At 51.2% G+C, this 16089-nt stretch overlaps 1 protein-coding gene across 3 annotated transcripts in view; it reads left to right on the top strand.

The window, feature by feature from the left end:
• DOCK3 (dedicator of cytokinesis 3) overlaps positions 1–16089 on the top strand; it is a 122389-nt gene that overhangs the window by 37353 nt on the left and 68947 nt on the right. For all 3 annotated transcript variants that reach the window (XR_005774188.1, XM_040407110.1, XM_040407109.1), the window contains exon 4: positions 13022–13077. Coding sequence is in view for 2 of the 3 variants with exons in the window: in XM_040407110.1 (XP_040263044.1) it covers positions 13022–13077 (56 nt within the window). In the remaining variant the exon portion in view is untranslated. The remainder of the gene's footprint in view (positions 1–13021; positions 13078–16089) is intronic.

Genomic DNA, 16089 nt, shown 5'->3' with positions numbered 1-16089 from the left:
GTCTCCTGTTCTTACTTCTTTCTAGTTTCTTCAGGACCTGTGGTGACGTCACTGAGCTCATCACATGGCCCATTACCATGGTGATGGATCATGTGATGAGCACAGTGATGTCACCACAGGTCCTGCGTCCTGAAGAAACTAGAAAGAAGTAAGAACAGGAGACGATCAATTGGAGGAGGTGAGTTAATTATTTTTTTATTTTTTAACCCTCATTGGCACTGCCCACTGCGCCACCAATGTTTATTATATTGAGGGGGGGCGCACTGCGCCACCAATGTTTATTATATTGGGGTGATGGGGGGGGCGCACTGCGCCACCAATGTTTATTATACTGGGGTGTTGGGGGGGCGCACTGCGCCACCAATGTTTATTATATTGGGGTGATGGGGGGGGCGCACTGCGCCACCAATGTTTATTATACTGGGGTGATGGGGGGGGCGCACTGCGCCACCAATGTTTATTATATTGAGGGGGGGCGCACTGCGCCACCAATGTTTATTATATTGGGGTGATGGGGGGGCGCACTGCGCCACCAATGTTTATTATATTGAGGGGGGGCGCACTGCGCCACCAATGTTTATTATATTGGGGTGATGGGGGGGGGCGCACTGCGCCACCAATGTTTATTATATTGAGGGGGGCGCACTGCACCACCAATGTTTATTATATTGGGGTGATGGGGGGGCGCACTGCACCACCAATGTTTATTATATTGAGGGGGGCGCACTGCGCCACCAATGTTTATTATATTGACCTTGTACTAAGCATTCTGTATTCAGAATGCTATTATTTTCCCTTATAACCATGTTATAAGGGAAAATAATACAGTGAATAGACTTTCATCCTAGGAACCATGCGTGAAAATCGCACTTGCTTGCGATTTTCACACAGCCCCATTAACTTCTATGGGGCCTGCGTTGCGCGAAAAACGCACAACAGAGCATGCTGCGATTTTCACGCAACGCACAAGTGATGTGTGAAAATCACCGCTCATGTGCACAGCCCCATAGAAGTGAATGGGTCCGGATTTAGTGCGGGTGCATTCCGGTATTTTGAATGCCGGATCCAGCACTAATACATTCCTATGGGGAAAAATGCCGGAGCCGGCATTCAGGCAAATCTTCATTTTTTTTCGCCGGAGATAAAACCGTAGCATGCTACGGTTTTATCTTTTGCCTGATCAGTCAAAATGACTGAACTGAAGACATCCTGATGCATCCTGAACGGATTACTCTCCATTCAGAATGCATGGGGATAAAACTGATCAGTTATTTTCCGGTATAGAGCCCCTGTGACGGAACTCAGTGCCGGAAATGAAAAACGCTAATGTGAAAGTACTTTAAAATATTAAGTTTAAATCCCCCCTTTCCCAATTTTACATATAAAATATATAAACAATAAATAAATAAACATATTACATAGCCTTTTTAGTCACCTTGTCACCCCAAAAAATAGCATAGGACTGTTCTATTATGGGCCGAATGTTTCATAAAATGCGAAATGCACACAGCTTTTTTTGTTGTTTTTTTTTTTTTGCACGGTATTGAGTATCACAATACTTTTTTATGGTGACGAAAGCGAATCAAAATTTTGGTTTCAAAACAACCCTACGCCGATCTGATCGGCGTAGCGTTGTCACGATACCAAAATTTTGATTCAGTTTCGATTTGGCAACTAAAAATTTGATTTGGCTCCTAAATTTTTCAGTTCAGGAGCCAATGGCTACTTGGAATTTTTTTTTAGTCTGGAGCACTGTTCTGTGTGCCCGGCGCCCGCTCCCCTCCCTCCTCTCGGGGGCGGCAGCCTGCGGCTGTCCTGCCTACATGTGTGCCGTGCGGCGCTCAGGCCAAAGGAGGCGTCACTGACTGTCAGTGGGGCCGCGGCGGAGGGAGGCGAGGAGGCGGAGCTGCTCTGTCTGCTATGACCTGTAAAAGCTGCCCCTCCAGGCTGGCAGCAGAAGAACACAGTCACAGAGTAACACTGAGGCACGACTTGTTGGAACTTGGCCGACCCTGCTGGACTCTAGTCTGGACTCTGGAGAAGACACCTTAAGGCAGAGCCAGCTGAGATTGGAGCCAGGACCAGACCGACCCCACTCCAGCCAGACCCCAGTGATATATCAGGTACCGACTTCAACATTGTCCCTCATCATGTCACCCCCCCGATGGTGCAGACTCCAACATTGTCCCCCATTAGGGAGCATAATGGATGGGGGCTGACGGCTGTCATGGGGGGCATGATGGCTGACATGGGAGTAATGATGGATGGGTGCTGACGGCTGACATGGGCATGATGGATGGGGTGCTGACGGCTGACATGGGCATGATGGATGGGGTGCTGACATGGGGGGCTGACGGCTGACATAAGGTCATGATGGCTGACATGGGGGGCATGATGGATGGGGGCTGACGGCTGACATGGACATGATGGATGGAGTGCTGACATGGGGGGCTGATGGCTGACGGCTGACATGGGGTGCTGACGGCTGACATAGGGGCATGACGGCTGACATGGGGGGCATGATGGATGGGGGCTGACAGCTGACATGGGCATGATGGATGGGGTGCTGACGGCTGACATGGGGGGCATGATGGCTGACATGGGGGGCTGATGGCTGACATGGGGGGTAATGATGGATGGGGGCTGACATGGGCATGATGGGGTGCTGATGGCTGACATGGGCATGATAGATGGGGTGCTGACGGCTGACATGGGCATGATGGATGGGGTGCTGACATTGGGTGCTGACGGCTGACATAAGGTCATGATGGCTGACATGGGGGGCATGATGGATGGGGGCTGACGGCTGACATGGACATGATGGATGGAGTGCTGACATGGGGGGCTGATGGCTGACGGCTGACATGGGGTGCTGACGGCTGACATAGGGGCATGACGGCTGACATGGGGGGCATGATGGATGGGGGCTGACAGCTGACATGGGCATGATGGATGGGGTGCTGACGGCTGACATGGGGGGCATGATGGCTGACATGGGGGGCTGATGGCTGACATGGGGGGTAATGATGGATGGGGGCTGACATGGGCATGATGGGGTGCTGACGGCTGACATGGGCATGATGGATGGGGTGCTGACGGCTGACATGGGCATGATGGATGGGGTGCTGACGGCTGACATGGGCATGATGGATGGGGTGCTGACGGCTGACATGGGCATGATGGATGGGGTGCTGACGGCTGACATGGGCATGATAGATGGGGTGCTGACATGGGGGGCTGACGGCTGACATAGGGGCATGACGGCTGACATGGGGGCATGATGGATGGGGGCTGACATGGGCATGATGGATGGGGTGCTGACTGCTGATATAGGGGGCTGATCTGAGGTATGATTAACATTGGGGGTCTGATTGGTGGTCTGACCTGAGGTATAATGGAAAATATTGTTTCTGATTATACTCCTCTAAAACCTATGTGCATCTTATAGGGCGAAAAGTACAGTCCTCAAACCAGATCGAAGATATCAGGACCACACAGAGGAGAAGCCAGCTGCTGCAGACAGAACCAGGACCAGGTGAGCTGCGGGCGGGGCGGTGGGAGAAGGGGGTCACCGAGATGTAGCTTCGCTTGTGTTGCCAAAAAATCCTTGCACAGGCTCTGGTCACGTCCACGTGACAGGGCCGGTGCAAAGAGTCCCACAGTACCCGACCTATGTGGATACTTGCATGCACAATATTCTCAATAAAAACTTATTGAAACTAAAAACAGTGTACCATCCTATGTATTTTCGGTTTTAAAAATGTGGCTCTCAAAATAAATTTCAATCGTGGTTTTGGCGAGATTTGGCTCAGTTGAAAAAAAAGGTTGCCCACCACTGGTCTAGGGGTTCACATACTTTTTCCACCTGCGCTGTGAATGTTTACATGATGTGTTCAATAAAAACATGGTAACATTTAACTCTTTGTGTGTTATTAGTTTAAGCCGACTGTGATTGTCTATTGTTGTGACTTAGATGAAGATCAGATCACATTTTCGGACCAATTTGTGCAGAAATCCATATCATTCCAAAGGGTTCACATACTTTTTTCTTGCAACTGTAGTTAGTGCAGCACAGAGTATTTGAGAAGACCCACATACTGATCATGTGGGAGGTCACAGACTGAGAATTACATAGTGGAAGGAGCAGGGTCCCAGCAGCACAGAGGGTTTCAGGAGAGGAATGTGCTGATCTTGTGGAGGTCATAGGCTGAGAGTTATAGTAGAAGGAGCAGGTTCCCAGCAGCACAGAGGATTTCAGGCCATTTGTCCCGGAGCAGCATTGATCGTGTGCAGGGGAGGTTTCTGTGATGCTGGGCACGTCGGGCCGCCCGCGGGACTATTGTATATGATCTTATGAGTGCAGGACAATAGCACCGTAACTATTGCACATTGTAATCTATGATGCCGTGCTCTGCCCTGCACACGATCGGTGACGCTCCAGGACATATGTGCACAAGGGCCCTTACATAGTGGAAGGAGCAGGGTCCCCAGCAGCACAGAGGATGTCAGGGTTTTCAGGAAGCTCGGGATGGTTCCAGTAGTTTGCACTGGGTCAGTACCTGGTGCTGGTGGAGGCTGTAAGACTTGAGGTGACAGCGCCATGTTGGGGACCCTTCACCCCACAGAGTGGTCTCCACTTGCTGATATGTAATGTTTTTCTTGCCGTCATGGATGATAATACGGGTTATACTGGAGGGGAGAATCCTCCGGCCCTGTTCATACTGAACCTTCTGCTTGATGAATAGAATGCTAGAACTGCATTGAAGACTGACAGTAGGAATCGGCGTGAATGCGACTCTGCTTGGTAGCAGATGTACGGTGCGTAGCAGGTAAATGTGGCTGGTGGTGCCTTGAGGGGCCCTTCAGGGGGCGGTTGAGATCCTGGGTCACAATATGGAGCTGCCCCAGTGCGTTCGCCCTTCGCACCCCCTGACCAGTGATAATCCTGCTTTCTCAGGCCTCCCATCCCCTCATTTCATGCCGGTCATGCCCGCCGCTGCCCCCTGTTATGTAGGGAGCTGCCATGCTCTGCCCCCCGATGGCACGGAGACGTGAGTCACTGGGCCACGCCCGCCTCCAGCTGCACATTTGCATAAGTAATTGCACGCTTGTTAACAGTTCATTAGTGGCGGTGAAAGCTGCAATCTATAAAAAGGAGTCAGGAAGAGCCCCGCGGAGCAGATTGTGCTGCAACCGCAGAATATGTCGTCATCTCCTGGAGATACTCCCATCATCCGCTCAGACGTCCTGTCCTCTCTCTGCTCTTCTCCAGTCTCCGATCTCACCCCCATGTCTGGCTCCACACATCTCTGCATGAATTGTGATTGCAGCTTTGGGTGTGACTAGAGTAGACACATGATGTAACTGAAGATCAATGCAAGATCTTGGTTTCTTTAAAGGAACAGTCCATTTACCCGCATGTCCTCACCTGTGCTATCTACACACATCCTCTGTGTTATATGTCGCCTGCGCCTTAGGGGGCGGAGCATGACAGGAATTAAAGGAACACCACAGTGGACCGCCCTGTGTCATGCTCCGCTCCTTAGGACCCTGCGCCAAGTATAAGGCTAGGGCTACACAACAACATTTGTCGCAGTCATATAGTGGTCCTGGGGACTGTCTGGTCCTTACAGTGGTCCTGGGGACTGTCTGGTCCTTGCAGTGGTCCTGGGGACTGTCTGGTCCTTGCAGTGGTCCTGGGGACTGTCTGGTCCTTGCAGTGGTCCTGGGGACTGTCTGGTCCTTGCAGTGGTCCTGGGGACTGTCTGGTCCTTGCAGTGGTCCTGGGGACTGTCTGGTCCTTGCAGTGGTCCTGGGGACTGTCTGCTCCCTGCAGTGGTCCTGGGGACTGTCTGCTCCCTGCAGTGGTCCTGGGGACTGTCTGCTCCCTGCAGTGGTCCTGGGGACTGTCTGCTCCCTGCAGTGGTCCTGGGGACTGTCTGCTCCCTGCAGTGGTCCTGGGGACTGTCTGCTCCCTGCAGTGGTCCTGGGGACTGTCTGCTCCCTGCAGTGGTCCTGGGGACTGTCTGCTCCCTGCCGTGGTCCTGGGGACTGTCTGCTCCCTGCCGTGGTCCTGGGGACTGTCTGCTCCCTGCCGTGGTCCTGGGGACTGTCTGCTCCTTGCCGTGGTCCTGGGGACTGTCTGCTCCTTGCCGTGGTCCTGGGGACTGTCTGCTCCTTGCCGTGGTCCTGGGGACTGTCTGCTCCTTGCCGTGGTCCTGGGGACTGTCTGCTCCTTGCCGTGGTCCTGGGGACTGTCTGGTCCTTGCCGTGGTCCTGGGGACTGTCTGCTCCTTGCCGTGGTCCTGGGGACTGTCTGCTCCTTGCAGTGGTCCTGGGGACTGTCTGCTCCTTGCAGTGGTCCTTCACGTGGAAGCGATGAATCTGAAGATTTCTGTGTGAATTCTTGCAGAAGGATTTCCTCTTCCTCCATGTTCTCGCGTTCCTCTCTGAGCAGCCACTTAGCGACACACCGCCGCGAGCGCAGCTCTCCAGTTAATGCAGTAAACCGACTGAACAGAGATGTAGCGGGCTGCGGGAGGCTTCAGGGCGAGATTCACTCTTAATCTCCGTGTCTCTTCTGGAATTTTCTGTGATGGTTAAAGAAGTTTATATCAGATTATCTATCATGTGTGAATGAGGGCGGGGCATAAGGAGCTTTACAGCCCCGCCCACACACATCACTGGCTCCTCCTTATATTCTATATAATGCTCCATATAATAGTAATCCTCATTACCCTCCTCCTCGTCCTCATTACTCTCCTCCTCCTCCTCATTACTCTCCTCCTTCTCCTCATTACCCTCCTCCTCATTACCCTCCTCCTCCTCATTACCCTCCTCCTCCTCATCATTACTCTCCTCCTCCTCCTCATTACTCTCCTCCTCCTCCTCATTACTCTCCTCCTCCTCCTCATTACTCTCCTCCTCCTCCTCATTACTCTCCTCCTCCTCCTCCTCATTACTCTCCTCCTCCTCCTCATTACTCTCCTCCTCCTCCTCATTACCCTCCTCCTCCTCATTACCCTCCTCCTCCTCATTACCCTCCTCCTCCTCCTCCTCCTCCTCCTCCTCATTACCCTCCTCCTCATTACCCTCCTCCTCCTCCTCCTCATTACCCTCCTCCTCCTCCTCATTACCCTCCTCCTCTTCCTCCTCCTCATTACCCTCCTCCTCCTCATTACCCTCCTCCTCCTCATTACCCTCCTCCTCCTCCTCATTACCCTCCTCCTCCTCCTCATTACTCTCCTCCTCCTCCTCCTCCTCCTCATTACCCTCCTCCTCCTCCTCCTCCTCATTACCCTCCTCCTCCTCCTCATTACCCTCCTCCTCCTCCTCATTACCCTCCTCCTCCTCCTCATTACTCTCCTCCTCCTCCTCCTCCTCATTACCCTCCTCCTCCTCCTCATTACTCTCCTCCTTCTCCTCATTACTCTCCTCCTCCTCCTCATTACTCTCCTCCTCTTGTTCACTAGCCTTCGCTTCCTCATGAGTAGTGTTGAGCGTGAATATTCAAATAGCGATTTTTTTATTTTTATTTTTTTTAGCGAATATCGGCACTTCGCTAATTCGCGAATATTTTGAATATAGCACTATAAATTTGCTATTTCGAATATTCTTATTTTTTTATTTTTATGGTTATATTTTTTTCTTTCCCACTTCCCAAAAGTAGTTCTTACCTGTCCTGAGGATTCCTGGCTGCTCCAGTCAGTGCCCGTTGCCGCTTCTGCCGACTTCCGTGCTCATGGAGCGTCCCCATCACCATGGAAACGCCTCCATACTAGAATGTACTGTCGGATGGGAGAATTACGTTGAAATCGCAATGCGATTAATATAACTTGAAGTGATCGCATTGCGATTTCAACTTAGACCTGGTTTACTATGGTCGGCTTGGTAGAATTAGCGAAGATGATGAATGTATTCGTCATATTCCTCAAAACGAAGATAACTAAGTATTCTCCATCTCCGTTTTAGCTCCATATTCGTCAACTTCGCTAATTCTAGCAATCAAAAAGGAAGGTTGACTACAGAGACAGCCGTGTTTAATTCGCTATGTGATAATATTACTTTGCTTTCTTTTTAATAAATAGAATCATTATAATACTTATCAAGTATTCAAATTATTTTATTTATAAAAAAAAAAAGCAAAGTAATATTATCACATAGCGAATTAAACACGGCTGTCTCTAGAGTCAACCTTCCTTTTTGATTGCTAGAATTAGCGAAGTTGACGAATATGGAGCTAAAACGGAGATGGAGAATACTTAGTTATCTTCGTTTTGAGGAATATGACAAATACATTCGTCATATTCGTCATCTTCGCTAATTCTAGATATCAAACCAATAAGACAGTTGCATTAAGTTAAAATCACAATACGCGATTTATTTAAATCGCATATTAATTGCGATAACTAGAATAATGACGAATATTAGATTTTGACCATTATGAGACTATTATTGTAGCGAATATTCGCGAATTTCATCAAAATCGAATATGGCACCTCCCGCTCAACACTTCTCATGAGCATCCTCCTGCCTCTTCATGACCTTCTTCTCTCTCATTACCCTCCTCCTCATTATCTTCTGCCTCTTAGTGCCTTCTTCTTTGCTTCCTCCACATGAACCCACTCCTCATATACCTCCTCTGCCTCCTTATGACCCTCCTCATGGCTCTCCTCCCACTTATTACCCTCCTCCTCAAGGCCTTCCTCCGCCTCCTTATATTCATCCTCCCCCTCCTCATGGCCCTCCGGCACCTCCTCATGACCCTCCTCCCGCTTATTACCCCTTCTCCTCATGGCCTTCCTCCTCCTCGGGGCCATCCTCGCCCTCCTCTGCCTCCACATAACCTTTCGCCGCCTCCTCATGACCCTCCTCCCGCTTATTACCCTCCTCCTCATGGCCTTCCTCCGCCTCCTCATAACCCTCCTCCTCATGGCCCTCCTCCTGCTTATTACCCTCCTCCTCATGGCCCTCCTCCTGCTTATTACCCTCCTCCGCATGGCCTTCCTCCGCCTCCGCATGGCCTTCCTCCGCCTCCTCATGGCCTTCCTCCGCCTCCTCATGGCCTTCCTCCGCCTCCTCATGGCCTTCCTCCGCCTCCTCATGGCCTTCCTCCGCCTCCTCATGGCCTTCCTCCGCCTCCTCATGGCCTTCCTCCGCCTCCTCATGGCCTTCCTCCGCCTCCTCATGGCCTTCCTCCGCCTCCTCATGGCCTTCCTCCGCATCCTCATGGCCTTCCTCCGCCTCCTCATGGCCTTCCTCCGCCTCCTCATGGCCTTCCTCCGCCTCCTCATGGCCTTCCTCCGCCTCCTCATGGCCTTCCTCCGCCTCCTCATGGCCTTCCTCCGCCTCCTCATGGCCTTCCTCCGCCTCCTCATGGCCTTCCTCCGCCTCCTCATGGCCTTCCTCCGCCTCCTCATGGCCTTCCTCCGCCTCCTCATGGCCTTCCTCTGCCTCCTCATGGCCTTCCTCTGCCTCCTCATGGGCTTCCTCTGCCTCCTCATGGGCTTCCTCTGCCTCCTCATGGGCTTCCTCTGCCTCCTCATGGCCTTCCTCTGCCTCCTCATGGCCTTCCTCTGCCTCCTCATGGCCTTCCTCTGCCTCCTCATGACCTTCCTCCGCCTCCTCATGACCTTCCTCCGCCTCCTCATGACCTTCCTCCGCCTCCTCATGAGCTTCCTCCGCCTCCTCATGAGCTTCCTCCGCCTCCTCATGAGCTTCCTCCGCCTCCTCCTCATGACCCTTCCGCCGCCTCACAACCTTCCTCTGCTGCCTCATAACCCTCCTCCTCATCGCCGCCCTCCTGCTTATTACCCTCCTCCTCATCGCCCTCCTCCTGCTTATTACCCTCCTCCTCATGGCCCTCCTCCTGCTTACTACCCTCCTCCTCATGGCCCTCCGCCTCCTTATGACCCTCCTCCTCATGGCCCTCCGCCTCCTTATGACCCTCCTCCTCATGGCCCTCCTCCTGCTTATGACCCTCCTCCTCATGGCCCTCCTCCTGCTTACTACCCTCCTCCTCATGGCCCTCCGCCTCCTTATTACCCTCCTCCTCATCGCCCTCCTCCTGCTTATTACCCTCCTCCTCATGGCCCTCCTCCTGCTTACTACCCTCCTCCTCATGGCCCTCCGCCTCCTTATGACCCTCCTCCTCATGGCCCTCCGCCTCCTTATGACCCTCCTCCTCATGGCCCTCCTCCTGCTTATGGCCCTCCTCCTGCTTACTACCCTCCTCCTCATGGCCCTCCGCCTCCTTATTACCCTCCTCCTCATCGCCCTCCTCCTGCTTATTACCCTCCTCCTCATGGCCCTCCTCCTGCTTACTACCCTCCGCCTCCTTATGACCCTCCGCCTCCTTATGACCCTCCTCCTCATGGCCCTCCGCCTCCTTATGACCCTCCTCCTCATGGCCCTCCGCCTCCTTATGACCCTCCTCCTCATGGCCCTCCTCCTGCTTATGACCCTCCTCCTCATGGGCCTCCGCCTCCTTATGACCGTCCTCCTCATGGCCCTCCTCCTGCTTATGACCCTCCTCCTCATGGCCCTCCTCCTGCTTATTACCCTCCTCCTCATGGCCCTCCTCCTGCTTATGACCCTCCTCCTCATGGCCCTCCTCCTGCTTATGACCCTCCTCCTCATGGCCCTCCTCCTGCTTATGACCCGCCTCCTCATGGCCCTCCTCCTGCTTATTACCCTCCTCCTCATGGCCCTCCGCCTCCAGGGTTTTACGACAAGTGGCAGTGCATGCTAGATGTTGTAGTTCTTGTAACTCCCCTTAAATTAATGCTGCTAATTATTTTGGAGATGCATTTTGTGCAGAGTCTATAGTCTTGTGTGCGCTGTCATTGTTGTGTGAGATGGATGTGCTGGGATTTGTAGTCCTCCCATGGGTATGAAGTGATTGGTTCCCTGCCACTGACTGAAGATAATGGGATCATTTTATAATAACCATTGTAAGAAAACGCAGAATGAGGAGAAATCCGCAGTGATGGACGTGAGGACGGGCGGGGGCGGGTGAGGGTCAGCACAATGGCAGCATTATACCCACTCATTGCAGACTCTCTCTTCACATCTCCATAGAAACTTCAAAAGGATGCCGGGTCCTGAGCACAGAGCCAAAAGTGACCTTCGTGTAGGGACCAGCAGGTCGGGAGACAGTTTCCCAGCTCATTGTTGACACTGCTGACCTCCCCACAGCCTGAGAAGCCCCCAAGTCGAGGGCACAATCAGCTCCATGTGCCAGGGGCACATAACGCTTCTAATAGCAGAAGATGTGACCTCTGGCACTGGATTCTAGAGATGGGTTCATGGCTGACAGGAGTCATCTAGGCATCAGCGCCTCGTTCCAGACCGATTTTAATAATTCTCTTAATAAAAGACAAACTGAATGCAAAAAAGCAACAGATGATTAATTCATGAACAAAACGTGTAGCATCCTGTATTGTGTATATACTCCAGAGCTGCACTCACTATTCTGCTGGTGCAGTCACTGTGTACATACATTACTTATCCTGTACTGACCCTGAGTTACATCATGTATTATACTTCAGAGCTGCACTCACTATTCTGCTGGTGCAGTCACTGTATACATACATTACTTATCCTGTACTGATCCTGAGTTACATCATGTATTATACTGCAGAGCTGCACTCACTATTCTGCTGGTGGAGTCACTGTGTACATACATTACTTATCCTGTACTGATCCTGAGTTACATCCTGTATTATACTCCAGAGCTGCACTTACTATTCTGCTGGTGCAGTCACTGTGTACATACATTACTTATCCTGTACTGATCCTGAGTTACATCCTGTATTATACTCCAGAGCTGTACTCACTATTCTGCTGGTGCAGTCACTGTGTACATACATTACTTATCCTGTACTGATCCTGAGTTACATCCTGTATTATACTCCAGAGCTGCACTCACTATTCTGCTGGGGGAGTCACTGTGTACATACATTACTTATCCTGGACTGATCCTGAGTTACATCCTGTATTATCCTCCAGAGCTGCACTCACTGTTCTGCTGGTGCAGTCACTGTGTACATACATTACTTATCCTGTACTGATCCTGAGGTACATCCTGTATTATACTCCAGAGCTGCACTCACTATTCTGCTGGTGCAGTCACTGTATACATACATTACTTATCCTGTACTGATCCTAAGTTACATCCTGTATTATACTCCAGAGCTGCGCTCACTATTCTGCTGGTGCAGTCACTGTGTACCTACATTACTTATCCTGGACTGATCCTGAGTTACATCCTGTATTATCCTCCAGAGCTGCACTCACTATTCTGCTGGTGCAGTCACTGTGTACATACATTACTTATCCTGTACTGATCCTGAGTTACATCCTGTATTATACTCCAGAGCTGCACTCACTGTTCTGCTGGTGCAGTCACTGTGTACATACATTGCTTATCCTGTACTGATCCTGAGTTACATCCTGTATTATACTCCAGAGCTGCACTCACTATTCTGCTGGTGCAGTCAATGTGTACATACATTACTTATGATCCTGAGGTACATCCTGTATTATACTCCAGAGCTGCACTCACTGTTCTGCTGGTGCAGTCACTGTGTACATACATTGCTTATTCTGTACTGATCCTGAGTTACATCCTGTATTATACTCCAGAGCTGCACTCACTATTCTGCTGGTGCAGTCAATGTGTACATACATTACTTATGATCCTGAGGTACATCCTGTATTATACTCCAGAGCTGCACTCACTATTCTGCAGCTTCAGAACTGAAGGGTCTCTGTAGTTTCTTCTTGTCCATGGCTGTCGTGCAGTGATACGGTAAAGCAGCCTTCTCCATCCTCCTTTGCTGCAGAGGTCTCCTCTCCAGGTGTGGGGGTCTCCTCTGCAGCTTCAGGGGGCTGCCCCAGTGTGTGTGGGAGGAGGGGGGATCCTCACTGGGTCTCGTCGCTGATTTTGTCAATTTTTCACACTGAATATAAAGTTTTTTTTTCCTCTGAATCTTTCTCTGACGTCTTGTCTTCTCTGCAGGGAATCTTCCCGGCCAATATCATCCACCTGAAGAAGGCCACAGTCAGCAACAGAGGGTGAGTCAGGCCGGAGGCCTCAGGGGCCACACATGGGGTGGGAGTGTTTAATACAGGTGCAGGCTCTGCTCAGTGACAGGAGGATTGTAGAGCTGTGACTGACTGTCCTGAAGAGCTGGGAGAGGGATGAGCGGATGACAGAAACAGCAGCCCCATGCAAATAAACATGGCCGAGTGTGGTAGTTGGACAGCTACATCCTGCCCCAGAAATGAAGGCAGGGTAACCGGCTGCAGGGGGGTCAGGAGGCCTCGCTCCGGCATCATACCCCAGGCTCTACCCACAATGTATCAGAATCGGAGACATTGTAGCAGAGGAACAAATGTATCAATTCTCATCCCATGAAGGGCGATCATGTGGCTGCCGCCAGCGCCATAGGAGGAGTGTGTGCCGCCGCCGCCGCGTCGCTCATGGGTGTCAGTGACAGGAACATGGAGGCTTTTGTAGACCCAGATGAGAAGTGAGAGGTGACGGGAAGTCGTCCTTCATACATCAGCACGCGAGACGTCTCCAAGAAACGTGGATATTGAGGTGTAGTCCTCTGAAGCTTCCGGGCAGATGTCACCTATGGAACGAATGAGATGAAGATTTCACCAAGACGAGCTGTGGTCACATCCAGAGCTGCATTCCCAAATCTGCTGTTAGACCATTTCTTTTACTCTAGTTACATGCAGAGCTGCACTCGCAATTATACTGTTGTCATGTCTTGTGCTCTAGTCGCATCTAAAGCTGCCTTCCCAGTTCTGCGGTTACTGCATGTCTTATCCTCCAGTCATTTCCAAAGCATCAATCACATTTATGCAGTTATATAATTTCTTGTACTCCGCTGACTTCCACATTTTGCCCTTACCAATTCACTCTTATAATACCCCAAATCTTTCTGCTGCGCCCTGCCAGTTTAGTGTCTGGAGCGGGCATGCTCTGATGTGGTGCATTATGGGAGATGTAGCGAGGACACCACACAGTCTGTAAGCACTAGAGGTATCAGAATTGTAAATGCAGATCTGGTTGTGAATGCAGTGTAAGACATGGAGTAACTTCAGAATTGGGGATGCAGCTCTGGTTGTAACATGATGTAACTCATGGCCTGTAAAGTGTTTGCAGTTAGGTAGATTTGCTGCGTCTTTGGTAACTGACAGAGAAGTCCCAGGTCCAGTCCTCTGTGTGTGGGGACCGTTAAAAGCATCTTGTAAGTTGATCCAGTCTCTGACATTTTCGGCTCCTGCAGGGTAAGCAGCTGCCACAGATTGAGGTGGCGCCGGTGATCAGTCTGACAGGTCGGTGCCTGCGGACGCCGAGCGGCACAGTCGGTGCCACCTCCTTTATGTTTATACTGCCTTTTCCTGGAGAGCGACACCAATCAGTCCTATGTGACTGTACACGTGACGTCCCCGCCAAGGCTGTGTATGACATTTCATGTTCTCCTGGTCACTGGATAGTAATGTGTCCCTGTAACATGCATATTTCATGAGCACCAGCCATTAACACACTTGTCAGGATGGCAGCCACATTTACTAGACGTCCCCCTTCACTTGTGGGATCCTCCAAGCTGGGAATTCAGGTTCCTCTTAATACAGAGCTGTCAGTGCACGTCTGATGCCAGCGCAGGAACGCAGCCTGACAACCAATATGGCTGCCATTACCTTTCCTAGAGGTTGTCGCCCAGCTTTACTACATTCCTGGACAGCTGAGATGCATCGTTTATAAACAAGTCACCTGGGCTCCCGTATCATTGTATTCACTGGCAGTTGTGTGTGTGTGTGTGTGTGCGCGTTATTGGATGTGCTTGTGTTTGCTGCTGGTTGTGTGTCTCTTGTTGTATCTCACTCGGTTGTGTTTGTGCAATGCTGCAGTGTATGCTCTGGTTGGTTGTATCTCTGGTTCTGCGCTGCTGGTCGTGTGTGCTCTGTTTTTTGTATCTCTGGTTGTGCTTTGTTGTAGTGTGTCTCTGGTTGTATCTCACTGGTTGTGCTTTGCTGGTTGTGTGTCGCTGTCTGTGTGTTGCAGCAGTGTGTGCTCTGGTTGTGCTTTGTTGTGAAGTGTGCTCTGTGTATCTCTCTGGTTGTGCATTGCTGCGGTGTGTGCTCTGGTTGTGTGTCTCTTGGCGGTTGTGTTTGTGCATTGCTGCAGTGTGTGCTCTGGTTGTGGGTCACTGGTTGTTTGTTTGTCTCTAGTTGTGCATTGCTGCGGAGTGTACTCTGGTTGTGTGTCACTGGTTGTGCGTTGCTGTGGTGTGTGTACTCTGGTTGTGTGTCTCTGGTTGTGTGTTGCTGCGCTGTGTACTCTGGTTGTGTGTTGCTGCGCTGTGTACTCTGGTTGTGTGTTGCTGCGCTGTGTACTCTGGTTGTGTGTCTCTGGTTGTGTGTTGCTGTGCGGTGTGTACTCTGGTTGTGTGTTGCTGCGCTGTGTACTCTGGTTGTGTGTTGCTGCGCTGTGTACTCTGGTTGTGTGTTGCTGCGGTGTGTACTCTGGTTGTGTGTCTCTAGTTGTGTACTCTGGTTGTGTGTTGCTGTGCGGTGTGTACTCTGGTTGTGTGTTGCTGTGCGGTGTGTACTCTGGTTGTGTGTTGCTGCGGTGTGTACTCTGGTTGTGTGTTGCTGCGGTGTGTACTCTGGTTGTGTGTTGCTGCGGTGTGTACTCTGGTTGTGTGTTGCTGCGGTGTGTACTCTGGTTGTGTGTTGCTGCGGTGTGTACTCTGGTTGTGTGTCTCTAGTTGTGTACTCTGGTTGTGTGTCGCTGTGCGGTGTGTACTCTGGTTGTGTGTCTCTAGTTGTGTACTCTGGTTGTGTGTTGCTGTGCGGTGTGTACTCTGGTTGTGTGTTGCTGCGGTGTGTACTCTGGTTGTGTGTTGCTGCGGTGTGTACTCTGGTTGTGTGTTGCTGCGGTGTGTACTCTGGTTGTGTGTTGCTGCGGTGTGTACTCTGGTTGTGTGTTGCTGCGGTGTGTACTCTGGTTGTGTGTCTCTAGTTGTGTACTCTGGTTGTGTGTCGCTGTGCGGTGTGTACTCTGGTTGT

This window comes from Bufo bufo, chromosome 9 (genome assembly GCF_905171765.1).
Source record: "Bufo bufo chromosome 9, aBufBuf1.1, whole genome shotgun sequence".
NCBI classification, from domain to species: Eukaryota; Metazoa; Chordata; class Amphibia; order Anura; family Bufonidae; genus Bufo; species Bufo bufo.
This window is presented reverse-complemented; position numbering and strand designations above follow the sequence as displayed.